We start from the raw sequence: 27947 nt of genomic DNA, 5'->3' as shown, positions 1-27947 counted from the left end.
AAAAATATTTTGAAATCTAATATATATAATTGGTACTGATGGAAAGATCAGACTTCTGTCTTGTGTAATGCATTAAAACCATCCCTTCCTATCTACAACCAGGCCCCACAGACCTTTCCAATGTCTCAATGTGTATCTTCTATTTTCTTTTTTATGTAACTGAACTTTGGCTGTAATATGCATACAAAGATTCAAAAATTCACGACCACGTAAGTGCTGTCTCACTAAGCAGATGTCACTAACCTTGCCAATCAACTGTTCTTATTTACTGCTCTTTTGCCTTGAATGCCTTTACCATTCACCATCTCACAAATTGTTAAAAACAGAAGTCATTCCCATTATTCTGAAAGGCTAATAAGAGATTTTATAATAAATGATATTAATTCTAATGATTTCTTGCAACAGTTTATAATACAATACTTGGAACTTGTACCTATGCATTACATGGAATGACAATTTTTTTTTTTTTTTTACAAAAGCGAAAACACAAACTTCCATGAAACCATTTGATAATCTGATATAATGGAGATATGGGGACAATATATTTCAACGGAATTAATAAAACAGTATTTCAGTACTTTAACGTACAAAACTTAATAAAAACACGTACTAATTCAAAGGTTGTTTCCATTTCACTGAAAAATGCTGTACTTGTGTAAATCAATGTAAACCATATACTTATCTCTCTTCATGTGTTTTAACATAAATGACTTAAGAGTTTGCAGGGACAAGGAACTGTTAACAATGAAAGACAATATCTTAAGATGCACCTGATTCCAGTTCTGAAGCTGGAGTCTCTGGTTCCTCATCATTGTAGATATTTTCTGCCATCTGCCAGACCTGCAAAGACAAAATCCAATTAAACAAGTATGAAATCTAGCTGGTAACTTACTGGATTATGGTTTAAACATGAATGATTAATGCTGTCACCCTCTTAATCACCAGGCTCCATTGCAACTTATCAGGTACACCGAACTTACCTCTGTAGTTTGGGCATTCACCTGTATCCCCTTTGCCAGTAAACAGTGGCACGATACATGTACTCTTCTAATCATCAGGCACCTCCCCATGATCCATGGATACAGTGAAAATTTTTACTTACCAATCAAGAACAGTCACCCCTTAACTAATTCAACTCCAGTGCCATCCATTCCAGACTTTCAATACTTCTCTTCACCAAACCTATTTCTTTGTGTGCCTCCCTAACCCAAATACCCTATCATCAAAAATATTAAACAATTCTTCTAAACACTCACTATCTCCACACCCTTTTATGAGTTCAATGCTGTCCTAGTTTAGGATGCTTTTACCAAGTCCTTAAAAAGGGCCACCTAAGAACATTGCCAGGCCTCCTTAAAAGGGGTGAAAAGGCTCAAAGTAGTTTGGCCAGAAACCCATGCTGGCTCTTGACAAACCTGTCCAGACATCACTATTCAAACAGTTACTCCTTCATGCAACCTTCTGGAAAAACTTCATGCTCACATAAATGAAGGCAGACAGTATGAATTATGTACATGTGTATACATGTATATGTCTGTGTGTGTATATATATGTGTACATTGAGATGTATAGGTATGTATATTTGTGTGTGTGGACGTGTATGTATATACACATGTGTATGGGGGTGGGTTGGGCCATTTCTTTCGTCTGTTTCCTTGCGCTACCTCGCAAACGCGGGAGACAGCGACAAAGCAAAATAAAAAAATAATAATAATATGAGCAATTTTAAGTGGATCCCTAAATTTTCTCCCATGCATGACTCAATTGTCTAACTTCAGCTTTACTCATAACCATCCTTAGTACAAGCAACTAAACTCCTCCAATACTTCCCATTCCTTACCATGCAAACCAATCTTACACTGATCTCCCAACAATTTAAACACCAGAATCTTGCTTTTATTCACATTTCCTCTCAGGATTTCCATGGGGCTTGCATATGGATGGGGCTCTCATTTCAGTGCATTATACTTGACAGCTAGAGAATAAATGTGAACAAATGAAGCCATTCTTTTTCTGTTCATGGTGCTATCATGCCACCATAGGAAGCAGTGGACAAGTAGAACCCCACATCCTCTTAAATAAATCATGGAAATCGCAAAATGGCTTATCATTCTAACACAGCAACTGATGTATAAAACATTCATTCCATCTCTCCACTTAAGTATCACACCACAATGTCACAATGCTTCATCTATAAAAAACAAACATTCTACTAAGGAAATAATTTCTTACCTCAACCTATGCTACACCACCATACACCTGATAAACTACCTTGGAAGGAAAAATCAGTAGAAAGCTTCTTGCCCATCACTTAAATATCTTTGAATAATTTAAAAGAAAATGTGCGAGTTCAGCTAAATCTGAGTTTGTTGCAGAACTTGATAAAAGTATAATGGGCTTTACAGATTAATTTTTTGATAGTCTCTGCATTATAATCTGTAGATATCAGCGACACCATAATAATGGTAATATCCACACCAATTTCACTGGTATTTACTCTAATTTGAATTTATTATCAAGAGAAATAATCAGGTCTGGATATATTCTGTAGAGAACTGAACAATTAAAACACATCACTTGATCTAGATTTGTTATAATTACAGAAACAAGTTGATCTGTTGAAAAATTTTCCTAATGTTGGGAAAACAAGATTAAATAAGACAAGCTTACATTTACACCATGTAAAACATATTTTTACAATTCTTTATCAGGGTTATAGGAAAACACTAACAAATTAATGATCTTAATAAAAAAAGAAAAGATGTACTATCCATCTATATCTTTGATGTTTGTTCCCACACAGAAATCCTTCAAGGCAGTGGCTACAGCAAGTCTCCATAACTAGAGAACTTCTGTACTTCTTAGCCTTTCGTGCCTAACTGACAGAGGGCAATTCTAGTGCAGTGTTTGCAAAGGTTCCTTCATAATGTTCCTACCGACACCTGCTATCCACCATTTTAACAAAAGGGAGGGAAAGTGCATAGTGCTCACTAAAAGAAAACCTAGAATTAAGAAGAATGAGCTATACAAGTTAAGTACTGTCAAGTGTTATGTTTAACAAGGAGAGATTTTATGTTTGCAAACAGAATGCCAGTAGTCAATGTGTGGGTAAGGCAGAAAGAAATGACAGCTACCTGGGTCAAAGGAGTGCAACTTGACAACCACTGAAATGCTTTGCCTCACTAAACAGCTATCACAAACCCTCCCAATAACCAGGCAGGTAGCACTAGTACTATACCTCCCTGGCCAATGGCAGCCTACCTACTACTACCTTTTAATATGATTTGGAAAATCTTAAAATATTTACAAAGATTAACAAAAAAATTAACAATGACATATGCTTAAATGAAACAGAAAACAAATAACCAATTAGTTTTGTAAACAGAAATATCAAGGGCATTATCAAGTACTCCTTAAAAACCTTGAGGAATTGAAAAAAAAAAAAAAAGCAAGCATTCAATATTAACAGCTTCTCAGAGTACATACCTGCATGATGTTATCTTCACTGACTGAGCATATGACCCAAGGCTCATTTGGATTCCATGAGAAATCAGATATCTTGGCAGTATGGCCCCCATGAATGAACTGAAAGTAAATTCTTTGGTATACAAAAGAACTAATCATGTACATACTACTGTTAACACATCGTTCAGTTCAAAGTCATTATGTATGTAAGAATGTATGCATATTTTCATATTTCACCATTTCCCATGTTAGTGTGGTACTGTCAGGAATAATCACATGTGCATTTCACATGAACTTACAATTCAAGGAGAATTTATTCCACATATATATGTGGAAATAAAAAGAGCATGGTTGAGAGAGCAGAAGAGGGTGTTTTGAAATGGTTTGGGCACATGGAGGGAATGAGTGAATGACCAAGAGGATATATGTGTCGGAGGTGGAGGGAATGAGGAGAAGTGGGAGACCAAATTGGAGGTGGAAAGATGGAGTGAAAAAGATTTTGTGTGATTGGGGCCTGAACATGCAGGAGGGTGAAAGGAGGGCAAGGAATAGAGTGAACTGGATCGATGTGGTATACCGGGGTTGACGTGCTGTCAGTGGATTGAATCAGGGCATGTGAACCGTCTGGGGTAAACCATGGAAAGTTGTGTGGGGCCTGGATGTGGAAAGGGAGCTGTGGTTTTGGGCATAATTGCATGACAGCTAGAGACTGAGTGTGAATGAATGGGGCCTTTGTTGTCTTTTCCTAGTGCTACCTCGCACACATGAGGGGGGAGGGGGATGGTATTCCATGTGTGGCGAGGTGGCGATGGGAATGAATAAAGGCAGACAGTGTGAATTGTGTGTATGGGTACATATGTATGTGTCTGTGTGTGTATATATATGTGTACAATGAGATGTATAGGTATATGTATTTGCGTGTGTGGACGTGTATGTATATACATTGTGTATGGGGGTGGGTTGGGCCATTTCTTTCGTCTGTATCCTTGCGCGACCTCGCAAACGTGGGAGACAGCGACAAAGCAAAATACATAAATAAACAATACATCAATACTTCAAACAAAAACCCACCAGCAGTTCTGGGGGGCCATCTTCTGCGTCCTCAGCACTCTGTTCTTCTCCTATCTTGCTGAGGTCCCATACATGCAGCCGTCGGTCAGTGCCCGAACTTGCTAGAATTGTTTCATTGTGAGGTGACCATTGAACCTGTACCACCAGAAGGGGCCAAGTGCTGTTAGAATGCTTCACAATAATTGTAATGAGTGAGGTAGATTATGCTCTTTCAAACTAAAATATAATACTAAGAGAGATAGAGAGAATTTTCCACATATTAATCTTATAATAAGAGGAAAAACATTTAAATCTTTGTACAATGTATCCAACTTTTCTTGGAAATTTAGTTAGCTCAAAAGTCATAATTCTAAAGAATACATAAACTGTCAACAAACCAATAAACTATCAAACAACAGTATCTAACAGTAAGTGAAAATCTTTTGAAATACTAATACACCATTAATCTTGTACACTTTTCTCTAGCAAGTGTTTCGGATGTTGAAAGAAAACCAACAGCATACACCAACAAACTTTTATGTATCATTCAAAAGAGAAAATATCTGAAGAATACCCCGGCACCCCTAAATAAATGATATATATATCAACTCATTAAATAGGATCATATGATACAAGAAGCATTAGTAACAGTAATTATGCTGTCCTCCTCCTGAGTCCTCCCACAAAGATTATAATCAGCTGCTCCAACTCAGTCAAGCTCACCTGGAAAACCTCATCTTTGTGCGACTCAAATGAGTGGAGTTTCAGCTTGAGATTGCGTAGGTCCCACAAGGCAACTGTCTGCAAGGTGGGTGGAAAATAAAACTGTGAGGACACAAGCACTCACCACACATTAGGATCATGCAATTTTACTAACCTGGAAGATTTCGTCCTTGTGCATGGCAAACGAGTGAAGCTTCAAGCTCAGATTACGTAAATCCCACAGAGCGACCGTCTGTAAGGGAAGCTGGATGTTGAACTGTTCATATGGACTTTTTTTTTAATATCCTCAAGTGACGATACTCAAAAGCAGTTATGTCTGTATGCAGATTGGTCAGAAGTACCAAATTATACAGCTTGGGATGCATTCACACAATTCAAAGAAAAGAAAATCCTATCACAAAACTTAGCTGTTAGGTGTTATAATACACTATTATCTTTGGGGTTTCAGTTGAACGTATAATTGGGAGGCATGGGGAAACAAAAACAAATAAAATTTTAAGCAGCTTGAAAGTTGTGCTGAGACAGAATGGTGACTGAGAATATCTAGTTTAAAAAAGTGGATACATGGGTGAAGGGGGTTAAGAGTAAATGTACCAATAATAAGTAAGTAAAGGAGATACTTTTGGATGTCAGTGTGTTGAGAGGGGCAACTGTAAGGATATCTAACAATATTGTATTGGAAGTGAAGGTTCAATTTTAGCAGCTTTAGGAAAAAATATGATATGGGTGAAAAGGGAGTGGTGAAAGTGAACGAGTCTGAAAAAGAGGTTTGTTTGAGATACCATGAATAACCAATTGAACAATGGCATAAGGTATAAGTAAACAGAACTAAGGGAGAGGGTAAGAAATGGAGGGTATTTTGGGAAGCATTGCTTACTGTGCAAGTGAAGTGTATGGCATATGGGAGGATATGGGTGTCTGGGAAAGTGTTGCAAGTGGTGGGATGAGGAAGATAAGCTACTATGGACAAAGAAAAGATAAGAGAGAAGTGTATGGGTGACTCCTGTGGAGGAAAAGTGTGATTTTATATTCTATTCATATTCTAATTACCACAAGACCAATTTTTATGAAAGGGTCATGATGTTACCCAAGACCTTTATTGAAGATGCACTACTTCCAGTGGGATGGGAGATAAGTCCCGACATTACTGTACTCCCAATGACCGAGGCCTGATAAAGTTAATTTTTCATTTGCTATATAACCTCCTGCAAATGAAACCCAGTGAGTGATTGGAAGATGTGTAAGAGAAAACGGCAATTGGAGGAAGCTGAAGGCTGAAAATGAGCAAATGAATGATGGGGTGAAATGTTAACTGCAAATAAGAATGAAAAAATATTTTGTAAAAGAATAGTGTGAAGAAAACAAGACAACAAATGGTAACAACAGTGAATGCACTATGTACATGCATTCTGCTGTTCCTCAGGCACCTTATCATGATGTACACATATACTGAAAATTAACTAACAAATCAGTAACACAGTCACCCTCCTTTCTTAACCAATTCACTGGGAGGTGTTGTGACAGGAACATCTAAAATAACTTATGTCGACTGTGAGTTGCTACCAGAGCAACACTCTCTCAAAACTCAGCACATGAGGTACTGACAAAAGAAATAATGGCAACCACTAATAACTAGCAACATGTGAAACTGATGCCAAACAATGAGCTAACTGCTTTTATGTACATGTGTCATTAGCTATCCAAATGTCTAATGAATGAGTACGATATCTACACATTGCTAGACCATTATCAGTCCCTTCTGGCCTGTCTAAATCCCAGGGCACACATAATGTAAGAACTGTTGATATCTCTGAGCAAGAAAATGAAGAAACGGAGAAAAGTAAAACAAAGGACAATGACTGCTCTCATACTGATAATCCTGAGAGTTTCCAAGATGGTTGGTTAGTGATGGCTGTGAGGTGAGCCAGCACTTTAGTGGTTGTCAAGTTGCATTCCTCTGACACAGTCCCTTCTGGCCCATCTAAATTCCAGGGCACACATAATGTAAGAACTGCTGAGATCCGTCCTTGATGCAACAGACTCTGGTAGACTCTCAGAGCAAAAAATGAAGAAGAAACAGAAAAGTGAAACAAAGGACAATGACTGCTGTGATACTGGTAATCCTGACAGTTTCCTGGAGGGTTAATGATGGCTGTGAAGTAAGCCAGCACTTCAGTGGTTGTCAAGTTGCATTCCTCTGACACAGGCAGCTGTCTTTTCTTTCTGCCTCTCGCAGACATGGACTACTGCCATTCTGTCCACAAACATGAAATCTTTCCTTGTCAGACATGACACCTGACAACAGTTAACTCGTACAGTTCCTTCTTCATAACTCTAGATCTTCCTGTGATGAGTGCTAAGTGCTAGCCCACAACTCCTGCTTCAGGATTAATGCTACTTCTTCCTTAGCTATTGTCCTCTCACCAATCCCCGACTTTAATTCTAAGACATTTCCAAACCACACACACACATATATATATTTCATATCAATTCATCGTACTTGATCGCCATTTCTTGCATCAGCGAGGTGGCGCCAGAAGCAGATGAAGAACGACCCATCCACTCAAAAACACATATATGCTGCCTTTATTAATTCCTGTCGCCACCCCAACACACATGAAACAACAGCCCCCTCCCCCAGTACGTGCATGAGGTAGCACTAGGAAAAGGCAACAAAGGCCACCGTCGTTCACTTGCAGTCTCTAGCTGTTATGTATAATGCACCGAAACCACAGCTCCCTTTCCACATCCAGGCTCCACAAAACTTTCCATGGTTGACCCCAGACGCTTCACATGCCCTGGTTCAATCCTTTGACAGCACGTCAACCCCGGTATACCACGTCGTTCCAATTCACTCTATTCCTTGCATGCCTTTCACTCTCCTGCATGTTCAGGCCCTGATTGCTTAAAATCTTTTTCACTCCATCCTTCCACCTCCAATTTGGTCTCCCATTTTTGTTCCCTCCACCTCTGACACATATATCCTCTTTGTCAATCTTTCCTCTCTCATTCTCTCCATGTGACCAAACCATTTCAATATACCCTCTTCTGCTCTCTCAACCACACTCTTTTTATTACCACACATCTCTCTTACCCTTTCATTACTTACTCGATCAAACCACCTCACACCACATGTCCTAAAACATCTCATTTCCAACACATCCACCCTCCTCCATACAACCCTATCTATAGCCCATGCCTCGCAACCATTGACGATTTTTGCAGGGAAATAAAGCAATATAATAAATAAATGTATATATATATGTATACCATCCCTGGGAACAGGAGAAATACTATGTATGTATTTAACAGCCAATTCCAATGGTGGCAGCGCAAAAATATCCCTTCTGTATTATCACTCAAGAAGTAGTAACACGAGTCAAGCAAGGATTTATCCTTGAAAGCTCAGCTGTCCATTCCTTATGCTACCTCAATAAGCAGAAGCAATCACATATAAAAGAAAGGAAAAAAATCTTTATGCAAGTACAGGGGGTTTTACCTTCAAAAGCAGGCTGGTGTAGTAAATTCATATATTCCAGCCTGCAGTAAATTCATATCACATGAAAAGGAAGAATGGAATTTAAGGATGGCAATATTTGATCAAGAATCTTTATACACACACAAACACACTAAAAACATTAGTCTTTACCTTGTCAGCACTGCCAGTAGCTAAAATAAATTCTGAATATGGATTAAAGGAAAGGCAATTAACTTCAGCAGTATGGGCGTCAACTGTGTGTGAAGGTTTGTTTGTATTATTGGCTCGAGTATCCCAGATCATTAGTTTTTGGTCATCTGCTACTGAACCAAACAATGATTCATGCAGGAGATGCCACGCTACATCCTGAAAGTAAAATGAGCTTTTAGTGATGATTACCAAACATTTATTTAATAACATTCACAAAATCTACAAATCTATTCATCAACCCCCCTCTTTATCATCCTTTGCATACTGAGGTTGAGCTTGTGTAAATAAAAATTATCCAAATTCACTTATATTCTGAAAATTATCTCAAGCGCATTGTTTTTTTCTCTCAACAGATGTCACCACAAGCATTGCAGATGACATCATGGCAAGGCTTCTCACAGAGGTGCAAGTGTCGAGTTATTTTTTCACCATATTTTCCTTCAAAATTGTGGAGTAATAATGAAAATGATTGTAATAACAACAGAGTAGTAGTTGGGAGGCAGCCAAAGACCAGGGAGGTATATTCCAGTACTACCCAACTGGGTAGTTTCATTTGGAACATGCATCAGAGATATAGGTAGATAGATAGATAGATAGAACAATGAAGGTAATACCTGAAGATAATACAAGTTAAAACTCATACAGAACTTCTGGTTCTATGGGGTGGATCAAAATAAAGGTATCCCTACATCTTATTCTATAATTTTTCTTGGTTAATTCCAACACTTTTTACAATCTACATTTCATTATGGTACATTTCCTATTTTTTTACTATAATTTTTATATGGTGTCACTGCTTCATCAAACCGATTCAGCCTTCTCTTGTTATCAGCACAAGCAGAGGATAAGTCTAGTGCAGTTTGCAGAGGCTCCTACCTAATATTCCTAATGACTATTTGTAACTAATGCTCCAACCTACTACTTCTACTTACTGTTACTACCTAATGCTCCTGCCTTAATGTTCCTACCTCCTAATTCTATCTACTGCAGCCACCATCCTACCAAAAGGTAGGTCTAGTGCATAGTGCTCCCCAGAGGAAAATCAAGAGTTACAAAGTATGAGCAACAAGAGATAAGTGTTGTCAAGTGTTATCTACGATATGGAGAGACTGTTTGTAAACAGAATGCCAGTAGTCCATATGAAAGTGAAGCAGAAAAAAAAGACAGCTACCAGGGTCAGAGGAGTGTAACTTGACAACCACTAAAGTGCTGGTTCACTAACCAGATATCACTAACCCCTCCTGATATCCTGGCAGGTAGTGCTGGTTAATATACCTCGTTGGTCACTGGCTGCTTACCAACTACTACTACCACCTATAATTTTTTCTGAAAATATACAATCAAAAATGTTCTGAAAAACTAATAAGTAAAATCCTGCAATATTCCAAAATACATCCTAGGTATGCTTATATGGCATCATTTTAATTGTTATCAGTTCTTGGTAAATAAATTGTGATATCAAACCTTTTTATAAAATAAAATGACAGTGAATTATGCCGTCCTTCCCATTTTCCCTATTTCTTAATCACTAATTAGTAAAATGCCACACATTAAAGAAATTTTTCATGAATTAATTCAACTTTCAATATATCTTTACTCACCTCAACAACTGCTGTGTGTCCTGTGAAGATAGTTTTTGCATCAATAACTCTGTTTTCCTTTGGTGTAGCATTAATATCCCATAAGCATATGGTGTGATCATCTGAAGCACTAAGAAGGTAACCATTCAAGTTTGGATTCCACGATAACCCATACCCTTCTTTTTGATGGCCACGAAGCCTGTAAAAAGCAACCACACTTTCAATTACAATCAAAACAATAAAAGCCTTTTAGATTTTTTCATACTGGACTACCATTCCTCTCATTAGTAAGTGCAATAAACAGACAAAGAAAGCCACATTTGCTCACATCCATTTTCTAGCTGTAATATGCAATGCAGCAAAATCACAGTATACCATTGTTCCAATGCACTCTATCCTGTGTGTGCCTTTCACCTTCCTGCATGTTCAGGCCCTGATCACTCAAAATCTTTTTCACTTCATCCTGCCATCTCCAAATTGGTCTAAACCTCGTCTCTGTTCCCTCCCCTTCGCACACATATAGCCTCTTTGTTAACCTCTCCTCACTCATTGCCTCCATGTGGCCAGAACATTTGAGCACATTCTCTTCAGCTATCTCAACTAGACTCTTTTTGTTACCACACCTCTCCCTCATCCTTCTATTACTTGCTCGATCATGCCTCACACCACATGTTGTTCTCAAACATTTCATTTCCAACCCTTCTGCCATCATCCACATCTGTAGCATATGCCTCAGACCCATATAACATTGTTGGAACTACTATACCTTCAAACATACCAATTTTTGCTCTCTAAGACAATGACTTCTTCACATATTTATTCAGTCCTCCCCATGCTCTACATTCTCTTTCACCGGCGACTTCATTTCTTCATCCCACTGCTCATGACCCTTTCCAATCTGCCCATCTCCAACCTCATGCATGCCACAAGCACCTCTTGCACATACCAGCACTGAATCCTAAGTATCTCCTATTCCTCACTCATTCCCCTAGCTTTGTCTAACCTCAACTTTTGCCATTCTACACTCAATCTTTCCGGGTACTTCTTGATCCAAGTCTCTTTTCCAACATCATTTACTGTCACCACTCTTTTCTCATCCCAAATGTTTAATATTTTCAGAAAACCTTTGCAAACCTTCAACTTGGCCTCCAGATCTGTGGCCTCTGGGACCTGGTTGTGGATAGGGGGTTTTAGCTCCAGTGTAATATGTATAACTAAAGAACAAATGTGGTTAAACGAGGCCATTTCTTTATCTACTAACTGGAGCTTTTTTTCTGCGTACTTCTCTTCAGTAGGTTCTTCCCTAATGGGTGAGCTAATAATTAAGTCTTTTTCCATGCTTGATCATACTTTTTTGTATTCCCATTAGATAAGTAGTACTAGAAAAAAAAACTGCTCATCCGTTCTCTAGTTGTCACATGTTTTGCACCGAAACTACAACCTCTTATCCACAACCAGGCACCACATACCTTTCCATAGCTTCCCCCAGCTGCTTCACAGACCCCGGCTGAGTCCAAAAGTAAATCCAAATACGCTGTATGGATGCAAAGCATTGACTGACTTATATAGATGAGAATGTGCAAAGAAGGGAGAATGTGTTGAAAAAGAAATGTTTGAGAGCAATATGTGATGCAAGGTGGTTTGATTGCATAAGTAACATGAAAATAAGAGAGAGGTTTAACAACATGAGTGTGGTTGAGAGTAAGCCAAAAATGGTGGTCTGCTGGCATTTTGTCCATAAATATACAATCTCTCCTTGTCACACATAACACTTGACAACACAACTCATTCTTGGGAACTAAATTTTTCTGGGGTGAGCACTATGTACTAGCCCTGGCCTTGCCTTTTGGAAAGATGGTAGGAGCAATAGATAGTAGTAGTAGGAAGGAACATAAGACAAATGTTTTCCATAGTAGTAGTAGGTAGAAACACTATGTAGAAGTAGAAGGTTGGAACATTTGATGGGGGTAGTTGGTGAGAACATTAGGAAGTAGCCTCTGAAAATACTGCACTACAGTTGCCCTCTGGTCGTGGCCCGATGTGGATGGGTCACTAAAAGCTACTTTTGCAGTGGTCACCCTTTCAAGGAAGTTCCTGAAGGGATCAGGCATCAAAGGTACAGACAGGAATATAGGTTCATACCTAATACATGAAACAACAATAACTGATATTTGGAGAAAATAATAACATAACCAAACTGATGCAAGTCCTCTGGTTTGTTATATGCTTTCACTGGAAAAATTTTCATGTGTGTAACCATCTTTCACAATTATGCACTCTACAGATACTTTACTGTATTCTCACAGATACACTTCATCCACCAGGGAACCTCCTAAAATCATTCAAAAGTTTTCCAGGACAGGAAAACTTTCAACACATTAAAGAAGAAATAAAGTAAATTATTGCCTATAAATGAGTCTAAACAAGCCATGTCAACAATCAGCTACCACCTCAAGGATCAAAGTCCAGACACATAGGCAGCTAAGACATTACATCTGTTATCTTATGACCTACCTCAGATCTGGGTGGCATTCTCCTGATGGGTCTGGTTTAGAGGGGTGTTTTGTGTAGTCAAAGACAAGGACATCACTGGATGGAGTCTTGGTGGCAATAACACAAGGGTTTTGAGGCATGTAACGAGCTCTATTTACTTCTCCTTCATGGTTTATCTTTATCTCAATTTCAATCTTTCCACTAACAGATCCAAAGCCTCCAAACTCTGCAGTCAAAATAACATAAATTCAAGTAATTTCCAGACTTAAATTACTCTTAATCCTATGGTCTAAGATTATGGAAACAATATCTTAGTTCTTTAATATTTATCCACATATTGTACCTTTAATGATGAAAATAAATAGAGGTAATTCACTTATTTTTCATCTCTATAAACAAAATGCCTTGCCTCCTTTTTCATTATCATAATGTGATGCATCAAATTGGGCATCTTCATTTGGTAGCTGTACTGAGGCGATAAGAAGATGATTCTGTTCATCACTGGTGTGTGTACCGAGGATCAACCGATGAATGCTGTAGTCCTTGCCTTCAGGCCTAAAAAATGAGATAGTTGTCAGAGAAAGAGAGAGAGAAAGGATTAAGAATTGGTGATGATGGAAATATAAACATAAGTTCTTCATTAAATAAAATCATGATAACCAAACATCCTCAGAAAAAAGAAGAAAAAAAAAAAAAAAAATACACAGCTTTCCATGGAAAATAAAATTCCTACACAAACCAAGTGCCATCTATCTACAGTGTGACACCTATTAATAAGGAGAAAAAAGCAAATACAAAAGAATGCAACTACATGTTTTATACTGTAAATCTATTTTAAGCATCCTTATCTCACTTACCCCCTCTTTTTATTCTTGCAGTGATTCAGTGATAATTAAATAACATTTTTCATTTATCATACTTTGTTGCTGTCTCTAGCGTTGGCGAGGTAGCGCAAGAAAACAGACAAAAGAATGGCCCAACCCACCCACATACACATATATGTACATAAACGCCCATATAAATACCTAGACATTTCAACTTATAAATACATATACATACACAAACATATACATATACACACAAGTACATATTCATACTTGCTGCCTTCATCCATTCCAGTCGCCACACATGAAATGGTAAACCCCTCCCCCGTGCGCATGCGAGGTAGCTCTAGTAAAAGACAATAAAGGCCACATTTGTTTGCACTAAGTCTCTAGCTGTCATGTATAATGCACCGAAACCACAGCTCCCTTTCCACATCCAGGCCCCACAAAACTTTCCATAGTTTACCCCAGACACTTCACAAGCCCTGGTTCAATCAAATGACAGCATGTCGACCCGGTATACCACATCAATCCAATTCACTCTATTACTTGCACACCTTTCACCCTCCTGTATGTTCAGGCCTCTATCGCTCAAAATCTTTTTCACGCCATCCTTCCACCTCCAATTTGGTCTCCCACTTATCCTTGTTCCCTCCACCTTTGTCAATCTTTCCTCACTCATTCTCTCCATGTGACCAAACCATTTCAAGACACCCTCTTCTGCTCTATCCACCACACTTTTTTATTACCGCACATCTCTCTTACCCTTTCATTACTTAATCAAACCACCTCACACATATTGTCCTCAAACATTTCATTTCCAACACATCCACCCTCCTCCACACCACCCTATCTATAGCACATACCACGCAACCATATAACATTGTTGGAATCGCTGTTCCTTCAAACATACCCATTTTTGCTCGCTGAGATAAAGTTCTTGCCTTCCACACATACTTCAACACTCCCAGAACCTTCGCCTCTTCCCCCATCCTGTGACTCACTTCCACTTCCTTGGTTCCATCCGCTGCTAAATCCAGTCAAAGATATCTAAAACACTTCGCTTCCTCCAGTTTTTCTCCATTCAAACTTGCCCCCCAATTAATTTGTCCCTCAACCCTACTGAACCTAATAACTTTGCTCTTATTCACATTTACCCTCAGCTTTCTTCCTTCACAAACTTTTACCAAACTCAGTCACCAACTTCTGCAGTTTCTCACCCAAATCAGCCACCAGCGCTGTTTCAGCAGCGAACAACAACTGACCCACTTCCCCAGCCCTCTCATCCACAACTGACTGCATACTTGCCCCTCTCTCCAACACTTTTGCATCCACCTCCCTAAACAAATCAAACAACCGTGGAGACAGCACCCACCCCTGCCGCAAACCGACATTCACTGGGAACCAATCACTTTCCTCTCTTCCTACTCGTACACATGCCTTACATCCTTGGTAAAAACTTTTCACTGCTTCTACCAACTTACCTCCCACGCCATATACTCTTAATACCTTCCACAAAGCATCTCTATCAACCCTATCATATGCATTCTCCAGATCCATAAATGCTACATACAAATCCATATGATTTTCTAAGTATTTCTCACATACATTCTTCAAAGCAAACACCAGATCCACAAATCCTCTACCACTTCTGAAACTACACTGCTCTTCCTCAATCTGATGCTCTGTACATGCCTTTACCCTCTCATATAATTTCCCTGGAATACTCAAAAAACTTGTACTTTTGTAATTTGAACACTCACCTTTATCCCCTTTGCCTTTGTACAAAGGCACTATGCATGCAATCCGCCAATCCTCAGGTACTTCAGCATAAACCATACATACAGTGAATATCCTTACCAACGAATCAACAACACAATCACCCCTTTTTAATAAATTCCATTGCAATACCATCCAAACCCGCCACCTTGCTAGCTTTCATCTTCCGTAGAGCTTTCACTACCTCTTCTCTGTTTACCAAACCATTTTCCCTGGCCCTCTCACTTTGCACACCACCTCGACCAAAATACCCTATATCTGCCACTCTATCATCAAACAGGTTCAACAAACCTTCAAAATAATCACTCCATCTCCTTCTCATTAGTCCCCTTCACTGATGTTCCCATTTGTTCTCTTGTCTCATGCACTTTATTTACCTCCTTCCAAAACATCTCTTTAGTCTCCCTAAAATTTAATGATACTCTCCCACCCCAACTCTCATTTGCCCTCTTTTTCACCTCTTGCACCTTTCTCTTGGCCTCCTGCTGCTTTCTTTTATACATCTCCCAGTCATTTGCACTACTTCCCTGCAAAAATCGTCCAAACGCCTTTCTCTTCTCTTTCACTAACAATCTTGCTTCATCCCACCACTCACTACCCTTTCTACTCTGCCCACCTCCCACCTTTCTCATGCCACAAGTATCTTTTGAGCAAGCCATCACTGCTTCCCTAAATACATCCCATTCCTCCTCCACTCCCCTTACGTCATTTGCTCTCACCTTTTGCCATTCTACACTCAATCTCTCCTGGTACTTCCTCACACAAGTCTCCTTTCCAAGCTCACTGACTCTCACCACTCTTAACCCCAACATTCTCACTTTTCTGAAAACCTCTACAAATCTTCACCTTTGCCTCCACAAGATAATGATCAGACAGCTGCCCCTCTCAGCACATTAACATCAAAAAGAAAATAAGAAATGGATGCAAAACTTTCAACTTGACATAATTCTACAAATATTTACTTAAAACACCCATTTTTCATATTCACATACATCCTAATAATGTAATAAATAAAATGGGAGTTTACTATTATCATTTCTTGATGTATTCAATAACTCCTACCCTAAATGATAAATCAAAACCAAGAATTACCTTGTAACATCAGGTAGCCACTGAGCTGTGAGAGAAGGCCATTCTAGGGCATGAGTCATGACAAGGTCATACAAGAAAGGTGTATTCTTCTTCCATATTTTGTACTCCTCATTAATAACTCGCTCCTCCACAGCATCGTCGAAAGTGTCTGGAAAGCAGTGCGGGACATTTTTAAGTATTTAACACTGCTTAACTACTGGCAAATTGAATCTGATAGTTTCAACCACCTCTCATTTGGGTTTAATGAAGTTATACAAAAAATAAGAAATTTGTACGATATTTGAAATGATTGTAAGAGTTGCCCTTTCCATTACAAATGTGCCTGATTTACCCACTATGGTTTAGATCAATCTACTGTTAGGCACCATGCAAACTGTCAACACATAGAAATCAATATATACAATATCAGAGCTTATGAGAAAAAATGAGGAAGCCCCTAAAGGTAACTGACCAAGCTAAGTGACTAACTGAACATTAGCCTTGGCTTTGGTGTACTTCACCACAGTGGGCAACTATATATCACTTGAAAAGGAAAGCACAGCAGTGCCACTTAGACAAGGAGGTGAAATATCACCAATCTAGTAAACAACTCTGTGGCCCACCTTGCAGACGCTGCACAGGTGCTACCTCTGCCACGGCCACGGTTGTCGGGAGGTCTGGTGCCGCATGCACAGGCGCAAGGGCACCACCATCCCCTACTACACGACAAAAGAACATGATCTTTAGTTCCCCTAATCCTAACTGAATTACTATACACTACTTCTAAAGGGGAAATGGTTGCAATCTCAAATTCCACAACCAGGTAATACAGGAGACAGATTTATAATTAGGCATGCAGACCCCTGCCCCATCAATTAATAAAATGCTTCAAATTTTGTGGCTGCTTAACATTAGGCAAACTTATATAATTACAAAATGCACCTTTCTAACACTCATCATTTTCCAAAACATGGAATTTTTAAAAATAAACAAACAAAAAATAATAATAATGGAAGTATACAGATTAATGCCTGCTATAGAGACAGAAAAAAAAATGTATACATCATAATAAACTAACTTAAGCAATACCAGCAAGGTTTGTTTCAGTATTTAGAATCATACACCTGTAATGCAACTGCCACAAATAATGCATGGTCAATATATATAAAGTAATGGTCTATAAGCGCAAAAATTATCATTCAAGACACACATACACCCATATGCACCTAATACAACACCTAAGACATACCACAGACGATAAGCTTCAACTATCAAAGTATGACTCGTGAAAGGATTATTGAGATAAATACCCCTGGATTTTTATCAGAAGAAACTAACTTCTTCATAAAAGTCTCTTAAAATCTGATTTTCCATAAAATAAGCTACTTTATACCAGATCTTGCATCTGGTTTCAAATTATAGACAGTATATCTTGATTAATCATACTCACAGTACCATAAGATGTTTTCAGTTTTTTTATTGTGATTATTGCACTGGAACTCAAACTGCTATACAACCACTGTACAAAATTTTCATATCATGCAGTACAGTTTCTAACTGATACCAACGTTCATCACATACTTTTCTTTAGCTCATAAAGTGAACAGATCAATTAATAGGTTATTGGATTACGTGTTAATTGACAGGCGCGCGAAAGAGAAACTTTTGGATGTTAATGTGCTGAGAGGTGCAACTGGAGGGATGTCTGATCATTATCTTGTGGAGGCTAAGGTGAAGATTTGTATGGGTTTTCAGAAAAGAAGAGTGAATGTTGGGGTGAAGAGGGTGGTGAGAGTAAGTGAGCTTGGGAAGGAGACTTGTGTGAGGAAGTACCAGGAGAGACTGAGTACAGAATGGAAAAAGGTGAGAACAATGGAAGTAAGGGGAGTGGGGGAGGAATGGGATGTATTTAGGGAATCAGTGATGGATTGCGCAAAAGATGCTTGTGGCATGAGAAGAGTGGGAGGTGGGTTGATTAGAAAGGGTAGTGAGTGGTGGGATGAAGAAGTAAGAGTATTAGTGAAAGAGAAGAGAGAGGCATTTGGACGATTTTTGCAGGGAAAAAATGCAATTGAGTGGGAGATGTATAAAAGAAAGAGACAGGAGGTCAAGAGAAAGGTGCAAGTGGTGAAAAAAAGGGCAAATGCGAGTTGGGGTGAGAGAGTATCATTAAATTTTAGGGAGAATAAAAAGATGTTCTGGAAGGAGGTAAATAAAGTGCGTAAGACAAGGGAGCAAATGGGAACTTCAGTGAAGGGCGCAAATGGGGAGGTGATAACAAGTAGTGGTGATGTGAGAAGGAGATGGAGTGAGTATTTTGAAGGTTTGTTGAATGTGTTTGATGATAGAGTGGCAGATATAGGGTGTTTTGGTCGAGGTGGTGTGCAAAGTGAGAGGGTTAGGGAAAATGATTTGGTAAACAGAGAAGAGGTGGTAAAAGCTTTGCAGAAGATGAAAGCCGGCAAGGCAGCAGGTTTGGATGGTATTGCAGTGGAATTTATTAAAAAAGGGGGTGACTGTATTGTTGACTGGTTGGTAAGGTTATTTAATGTATGTATGTATGACTCATGGTGAGGTGCCTGAGGATTGGCGGAATGCGTGCATAGTGCCATTGTACAAAGGCAAAGGGGATAAGAGTGAGTGCTCAAATTACAGAGGTATAAGTTTGTTGAGTATTCCTGGTAAATTATATGGGAGGATATTGATTGAGAGGGTGAAGGCATGTACAGAGCATCAGATTGGGGAAGAGCAGTGTGGTTTCAGAAGTGGTAGAGGATGTGTGGATCAGGTGTTTGCTTTGAAGAATGTATGTGAGAAATACTTAGAAAAGCAAATGGATTTGTATGTAGCATTTATGGATCTGGAGAAGGCATATGATAGAGTTGATAGAGATGCTCTGTGGAAGGTATTAAGAATATATGGTGTGGGAGGCAAGTTGTTAGAAGCAGTGAAAAGTTTTTATCGAGGATGTAAGGCATGTGTACGTGTAGGAAGAGAGGAAAGTGATTGGTTCTCAGTGAATGTAGGTTTGCAGCATGGGTGTGCGATGTCTCCATGGTTGTTTAATTTGTTTATGGATGGAGTTGTTAGGGAGGTGAATGCAAGAGTTTTGGAAAGAGGGGCAAGTATGAAGTCTGTTGTGGATGAGAGAGCTTGGGAAGTGAGTCAGTTGTTGTTCGCTGATGATACAGCGCTGGTGGCTGATTCATGTGAGAAACTGCAGAAGCTGGTGACTGAGTTTGGTAAAGTGTGTGAAAGAAGAAAGTTAAGAGTAAATGTGAATAAGAGCAAGGTTATTAGGTACAGTAGGGTTGAGGGTCAAGTCAATTGGGAGGTGAGTTTGAATGGAGAAAAACTGGAGGAAGTGAAGTGTTTTAGATATCTGGGAGTGGATCTGGCAGCGGATGGAACCATGGAAGCGGAAGTGGATCATAGGGTGGGGGAGGGGGTGAAAATTCTGGGAGCCTTGAAGAATGTGTGGAAGTCGAGAACATTATCTCGGAAAGCAAAAATGGGTATGCTTGAAGGAATAGTGGTTCCAACAATGTTGTATGGTTGCGAGGCGTGGGCTATGGATAGAGTTGTGCGCAGGAGGATGGATGTGCTGGAAATGAGATGTTTGAGGACAATGTGTGGTGTGAGGTGGTTTGATCGAGTAACGTAAGGGTACGAGAGATGTGTGGAAATAAAAAGAGCGTGGTTGAGAGAGCAGAAGAGGGTGTTTTGAAATGGTTTGGGCACATGGAGAGAATGAGTGAGGAAAGATTGACCAAGAGAATATATGTGTCGGAGGTGGAGGGAACGAGGAGAAGAGGGAGACCAAATTGGAGGTGGAAAGATGGAGTGAAAAAGATTTTGTGTGATCGGGGTCTGAACATGCAGGAGGGTGAAAGGAGGGCAAGGAATAGAGTGAATTGGAGCGATGTGGTATACCGGGGTTGACGTGCTGTCAGTGGATTGAATCAAGGCATGTGAAGCGTCTGGGGTAAACCATGGAAAGCTGTGTAGGTATGTATATTTGCGTGTGTGGACGTATGTATATACATGTGTATGGGGGTGGGTTGGGCCATTTCTTTCATCTGTTTCCTTGCGCTACCTCGCAAACGCGGGAGACAGCGACAAAGAAAAAAAAAAAATCAATTAATAGGTACTTCCTATTTCTAAACATTATATAAAATGCCCAGCTTTTAAAATCATGTTGAGAGCAAACGAAGCATTTGACCATCCATGCATCGATTAAAAGTAAACACGGCACTTCTGGCCTTCCACAATCATCCCCGCTCGTGTCACATTACAACTAAATATCAAAGATCCCCTTTCCTATATCTTATATAACTACCCCTTTTTTTATAACTTATCCCCTTTCCTATATCTTATATAACTACCCCTTTTTTATAACTATCTTAAAGCCCATTAAAAATGAGTTCGAAGAGCCCAGCATCTAGTGCAGAAGTTGTAAATGCGTTTGTGCAATATGGAAGACAATAATGTGATATGATAGTGATGATATCCTATTGACATAAGCAATGCACTTCATTCTACCATAATGATGGTAATCTTTAATATATTTCAGTAACTCATGAGGAAATGTTTAGAAGTACTCCTACAAAAATTATTCTTCTCTCATAAAACTTTCATAAAGCTGGTTTCATTCAAGTAATTTCACTAAGCATAATCCTTTTCATGGACACATTTTCCTTTTCAGGGACACATTTGATATAATGGGTGAATAAAACCCCTATAAACATGAAATACCTGCTTGCAAGGAAAATAATCACAGCACCGATACAAAGCTCCTAGTTTTCGGCAAGCAGACTTTGTGATGATTATGTGGGGTTGCCAGGGCAGAGTGGAAGATATGATTATGCCCACCATGTTTATGTTATCTTAGGGTCAAATTGGGATAATTTTGAAAATGAAGAGAAGGAAACAAATGATTCTTAAAAAGACATGGGGAAGTACTGCATTTTAGCACTTTCAAATTTCACAAGGTTACTGCTTCCCCACTCTTCCCCACCGGGAGAAACTATAATCAAATCAAGGAGGATCATAAATGTTACAGGGAGGAGGGGAGGAAAAGTGATTTGAAGTATGTTATGTGGAATCATCACCATACAAGCAAACACAGGTAAAAGCAGAAAAAAAAAGTGATATGAAGTATGTAATGTGGAATCATCACCATAAAAGTAAACACAGGTAAAAGCAGAAAAGAGAAGATAGCAGATAATAGGACCAAACCCAGAGGAATACCACTACAGATAGGATAGGAGGGGAAAACTGCTCCATCAATGAATACTGTGATAGAGCAGTAAGACAGGAAACTATGCATTACAGACAAAAGAGAAGCAATGAAACCAAAGGGAGGGAGTTTAGGTGGACAAGATATGCCACGCTGTCAAAATGCTTAATATGACAAAAATTTTACCCAAATCCCTGCAAGGAGGACCATAGGTGAATTGCTCTAAGAGTGATCACCAGTAGATCTGGTCATGCAAAACTCATACCGGTGATCTGAAAGAAGGGAATGGGATTTTAAGAGTTTAAGAAAGTGAGAGTTTAGGAGAGTTTCACAGACTCTGGAGAAAGCAAAATTATAAGCAATTCGGCAACAGCTGGAGGGGTTGGTGCAGTCCCATCTTAGGGATGGGTTGCACTAAGGCATGCTTTCAAGCAGAAGGAAATGTCTTGTTTTTCTTCTAAACATGTGAAATAAGTAAGTTTAAGGGCAACAAAGAACAAATATATAAAAATGGAAGAAAAGCATATCACTGGACTCATAAACTGTCTAAATAATCTAAAAAGGTGACAAAATATACCAACAAAAAGTAAAATGGCACTGGAGAGGGCTACAAATATTGCATTTAATTAAATTTTGCATGTAAAACAAAATTAAGTGTAACTGGCCTAGGAAAAAAAAAATCCAAATTCCCCAAGCAGATGACTTGAATAAGTTCATTATATATTAAATGAGTGATTGCTGTACAGATGCTCCTCGACTTACAATGGGGTTACGTTCCAAGAAACCTATAATAAGTTGAAAATATTGTTAAATCGAATATACATTTAATACTGTACATCTAACCTTCTGAACATCATAGCTTGGCATAGCCTACCTTAAATGTTCTCATAGCACTTACATTAGCCTACAGCTGGACAAAATCATCTAACACAAAGCCTATTTCATAATAATGTGTTGAATATCTCACCTTCATAAAGTCGAAAAATCGTAAGTTGGGGTCATCTATACTCTCTTTCAAATCAGCTACTAGGAAGTTAGCAATATATGCACTTTCATACAATCACATTCTAGTTCACAAACTTTTCATCAAACATTCTTCTCTAAACAGCAGCTACCCTACAATTACTTGTTAGAATATATATATATATACAGATGACCCAGACATGATGGTTCGACTTATGATTTTTCCACTCTACAATGATGAGATATTCAACACTATTATAAAATAGGCTTTGTGTCAGATGATTTTGTCCAACTGTAAGCTCATGTAAGTGTTCTGTGAATGTGTAAGGTTTGTATGCTGCTACCAACACCAAAATAAAGCAACTCAGCACCACTGAATGGTTAATGGTTCAAAATGTGTAAAAGCTCTAGAATCTTATGAAGATATCACAAAGAGATTGAGTGACAACATCCACAGTAGGTGATGTGATACTCCTATAGTTCCCTTGAAAACAACTCTTCAGCCAAGCATATCAGAGGTTACTGAAGTAACTGATACCTCAGTTTCATGCTCTGAACCAGATATTGAATCAGTGATTGTCACCCTAAGATAAAAGAGCAACACAGGTAATAAACATCATAAAATAAACATGCGAGCTGATGTTGAAAAAGGATTTTCCTGGCTTGAAAGTGCTGCAACATATCTTGATCCAAGATATAAAAGTAAATTCTTTTCCTCTCCTCACATCACTGATCAAGTGAAATCATCAGTTGCCAGACTATGTGAAGAGTCAACTCAGCTGAGCACCAAGGCAAACGAAGACGACAAACCAACCAGAAAAAAGACAAAACAAACAATTATCAAACCAACACCTATGGAAGATTAATGAAGCAATGACCTCTATTCTTGCATCCAGAAATGATGATGAAGCAGAAGAAAGACATGCAGCAAGGGAGAGTGCAATGGAAGATATTGAGAGGGATCAAAAGGAAGAGGCAATGGAACATGCGAAGACAGTTTGTGATGGTGGAAAGAAAAGACGAGAATCTACCCTGATTTGGTGAAGGTCGCTTCCCGATATCTTAGCTGTCCCCCAAGCAGCATCCGTAGTGAGCAGATACTAAGTAGTCTGACTTGATCTATGACGCAAAATGTAAGCAACTTTCAGCAGAAAATGAAGAGAAACGTTTTCAAAGAAAAACTTACTTATCTCGAACTTTAAATACTGAATGACTAAGTGATGAAAGAACAGCTATTTATAGATTAGGAGTCAAGTTAACCACATTCAAAAGGGTGGAGGTTGGGTAAAAAGGTTGGTGGGATGCATGAGTTGGGTCACCATCCAGCATCCTGGTATCACACAACTTGAGGCTGAAACTCATCATAATAAGAAACTACAATCACACAGTACTTTGTACCGAAAGTAACTGCCATGTGGAAATGATTGATGTTCTATAACAAATAATTCTTCATCTATCAAAATATATAAAATATTCTGAAGACGTCCACAAGGATGTCATAGTCTGAAAATTGCATCCACATACACTGCTTTTAGAAACTGACATCTGCATCTGTAAAATACGTAAGCATGATATCCATGTACACGTCTGCATCCGTGGATCTCAGAATTCAGATATCAAGACATGTCTAGGTTAGATGTACAGTATTAAACATATTAAATGTATTTTTGACTCAAGATGGATCTCTCAGAACGTAACCCCATCACAAGTCAAGGAGCATCTGTATATACAATAACATTAGAAAAGGGTATAAATTTCAGGTGATATGGTAAGACAGGTCTTCTTTTCAAATATTCTATCAATTTCTGAAAAATGCTTCGAAGACTTTTACACAACCTAGCCCCAGATCATCCCGTGACTTTCATTGTCCTCCCTGGACTGTAGTTTCATCTAATATATGGAGTTATCTTGCTTACAAAATTAACAAATAGGGCAAGTGGATGAAATACTATTATGCCAACAGTTTGTGGTAATTCTATAGTAAAGCCAGGTATAACAATATACTTTACCTGCAGGTAAATTTTGGTTTTTGATCATAAAGTTAAATAAAATATGACAACAGTGATAAGAGCAAGAAATGTGAGGCTAACTGATAAGGGCTACAGGGAAAATCCACCAGCCAAATTTAATTTTCATTATACAAGTAGATATATGCCAGACACACTTATGATTGAGCACTGTGCCAACTGTTGATGTATATCAACAAACATGAGACACAGCCACAGCAGCTGTTAGTGCCAGTTAAAACCACCACTCAACCTCTCCACACAAAAAACATCACCTAACTTCCCTAAACAACTTACATTTACCTTAAATAATTTCAAAACAGACAGAATGTGTGACTGATGCAACATATATGTTTAATATCGGCTACTGGGAAGTTAGCACATAGGTTCACTAACCTTTCATCAAACATTCTACACTAAACAATAGGTTCCTACACTTAAAACACTATTGGAATATTCATACAACATGAGATATATACAAATCTTGGCCAGTTTGGTAATACAGGTGTTAATTTCATAACTTCCATTAATTTCTGGAAAACGCTTCACAAACTTTTACACAACCGAGACCCACAATATCCTCAATTTTCATAGCCCTCACCAGTACTGTAGTTCCAACAAATATGTAATTACCTTACAAATTTGAGAAATACAAAACGACTAGTGGGTGAAATACTACCATGTCAACAGTTTGTGGTAATTCAACAGTATAATCAGGCATCAAAATATACTTTGTGTGCAGATGAATTCCGTTTTTTTTTTTTTTCCAGTGCAGATATGGAACCTTATCAAGTACAAAAATCAAATATGACAATAGTGATAAGGAATACAAATACCACAGAAAATGTGGGGTTAACTAATAGCTACAAAAACCTGAGACACTGTAAACAAAAAACACTGGTGAAAAGCATGTATGTGTGTGTACCCAACAAACAGCCATGAAATCCCTAGCAGATGAATACTATGTTACCAGGCTTTTATTATCTAGTAACCTGGTGATGGACGAGGGTTTTCTAAGTACTGCTGTTTTACACGTGCATTTCCTAACTTTTCATCCTCATATTTTCCCTAAAATCCATAACCCTTACCACCTTATTTCACATTCTTTTATAAAACATAATGCTCTTAAACATGCTTTGCAGCTGTTACTTTTATCTCTAAACACTACACTAGTATGGAAAAACAAAACCGAATGCTAACAGTAATGCTGCGCTAAAATCAACTTTCGCACTTTGGTTTGCAATGGTAGGCATACAAGTTGTATCATAACTTCAAGAATTTTAAGCAAGGCAATAGCATGACATGAATATTAGGAAATCACGAGTTCATTCAATATAGAAGTAAGAGGTACAATAGTAATTAACAGAACCCATGAAAAAATTGAGAACCCCCGCTAGAAGCTGAGATTCATGTCAAATTTCAGTACTGTAACAAATTCCGAAAGATGTTAACAATGCTCCTGTTCTACCTCCTTACAAGCAGCTATCCTCAACGGCATAAACAAACGAGACTAGTATGCACCTACTTCCATTTTATGTTTGTCTCTAAACTTGTTTCAATTCAAAATAATTCTGCTTTAAGAGAATATTTAGTTTACTCTACTTAAATTGGATTAATGTGGTTGAGTTAGTAATTTCATCTGGTGGTCTACTCCAGGAATCAACTGCTCTCGAAGAAAAGTACTTTCTAATGTTTTTCTTGCTTTGTTTCTAACAAATCCTGCGTTCATCATTTCTTAATTCGTTCCTATTCTCTTCAATGAACTTTGAGCTATCTGTTTTCCATTCTTTTCACAACTTAGGTTTTTCAACGCTAGGTAAGGTTAAGTTGGAACACAAAACTAACCTTATCTAACCCACTCTAAAAACATTGGAGGGGAGTATCTAATTTCAAGCATTCCTCTAATATCACTTCCAAAATCACAGAGCTTTTGGTACAATTTTTGCTTTATTAGATCCTAAGTGATACAATGCTCCAACTCATATTCTACATATTTTAATCTGTTTTCCATGTATTTCACTGTCACAAACAGAACAAAATAATGAAAGTGATAATGTGGCTAAATTCTTTTCTGGACTTACGTTAACTTTGGTTTATGTTTCACGACATCAGGCAAGTTAGATTCAGCCTGAATTTAGTTATGGAAGACAAAGCTAGATTAGTCTAAACATGCTGCATTTTTGTTATGCAACTCATCCCTTGTAAATCAATTACTATATAAAATGAACACCATAGTTTAAATCAATTACGCCCTCGTACAAGTTTAAATCAATTACGTCCTTAATTATGACTTGTCTACAAGGGTGAAAATATGTGGAAACATGAAAAAAATAAAGGTTTTACTAACTTAAGTCATATTATGGGAATAAATGAAGGAAATATAACGACCTGTACGACCTTGCACGTCCCCGCACACTTCACGGGGCGGTACGACCCGACTACATCCCAGTGGTAGGACTCCCCCACGACAGGACCTCCCTCTGACAGTGGTGGCTCTTGGGGTGACCCTGTGGCACTTGGGCATCAGATGACAAGCCAGGCCATCATATCCCCCGGGAGTCGTACCGCAGTGGTGAAATGGATCATACTTAACCAACCCCTATGGCCATAGCCTCAACCCAGTAACCTCAGATATCTCAATGTGAAATCAATGCCTTCCATACTTTATCCCCTGGAAACCATCCCACCTATACAACAGCATCTGTCAACCTATCACGTCAGTGGCATTTACAAAGACATAATTGGTGTCCTACACATTTGTTTATCCGTCAACTGGTGTCAACAAAGCCTGATAGTACCGCCAAAACATCAGCCAACATCCTCTCACAGTGTACATCCAACACAACACATTGACTGCTTCTCTCAGCACATTCTGACCCAAGGGTCCTGTGGGAGAAATATGCTTACCCTTTGCTCCTTCTTTATCCGTCATTTTAGAGTAAAATTTAAATGGTTAATAGGCAGTCGGTCCAACCCGGCTCGTCAGATGGCGCCAATCACCCCCACGCGCATGCGCTTCGCTGTGCTTACATTTTTTTCAATGATCGACCAAGTGTTGTAAAAACA

General features: G+C 38.6%; 1 protein-coding gene across 8 annotated transcripts; it reads right to left on the bottom strand.

The window, feature by feature from the left end:
- Window positions 1-362: 362 nt before the first annotated feature.
- Window positions 363-27947, bottom strand: Caf1-55 (chromatin assembly factor 1 p55 subunit). Of its 8 annotated transcripts, none has more exons than XM_071656237.1 (11): window positions 27789-27934; window positions 17297-17392; window positions 16695-16842; window positions 13409-13554; window positions 13021-13225; window positions 10528-10705; window positions 8888-9082; window positions 5394-5470; window positions 4537-4681; window positions 3487-3585; window positions 363-840 (listed from the first exon to the last, which is right to left on the bottom strand). In XM_071656237.1, exons 1-11 carry the CDS (start codon window positions 27811-27813, stop codon window positions 760-762), a joined length of 1395 nt encoding a protein of 464 aa, XP_071512338.1. In that variant the 5' UTR covers window positions 27814-27934; the 3' UTR covers window positions 363-759. The 8 variants fall into 8 exon arrangements, with proteins under 8 accessions (XP_071512338.1, XP_071512342.1, XP_071512340.1 ...); XM_071656241.1 differs by lacking the exon at window positions 5394-5470 and adding an exon at window positions 5239-5316 and having other exon boundaries at window positions 4537-4671; XM_071656239.1 differs by lacking the exon at window positions 5394-5470 and adding an exon at window positions 5240-5316.

Source organism: Panulirus ornatus, chromosome 62 (genome assembly GCF_036320965.1).
Source record: "Panulirus ornatus isolate Po-2019 chromosome 62, ASM3632096v1, whole genome shotgun sequence".
In the NCBI taxonomy this organism is placed as follows: Eukaryota; Metazoa; Arthropoda; class Malacostraca; order Decapoda; family Palinuridae; genus Panulirus; species Panulirus ornatus.
The sequence above is the reverse complement of the archived record's forward strand: the minus strand, read 5'-3'. Positions and strand labels throughout refer to the sequence as shown.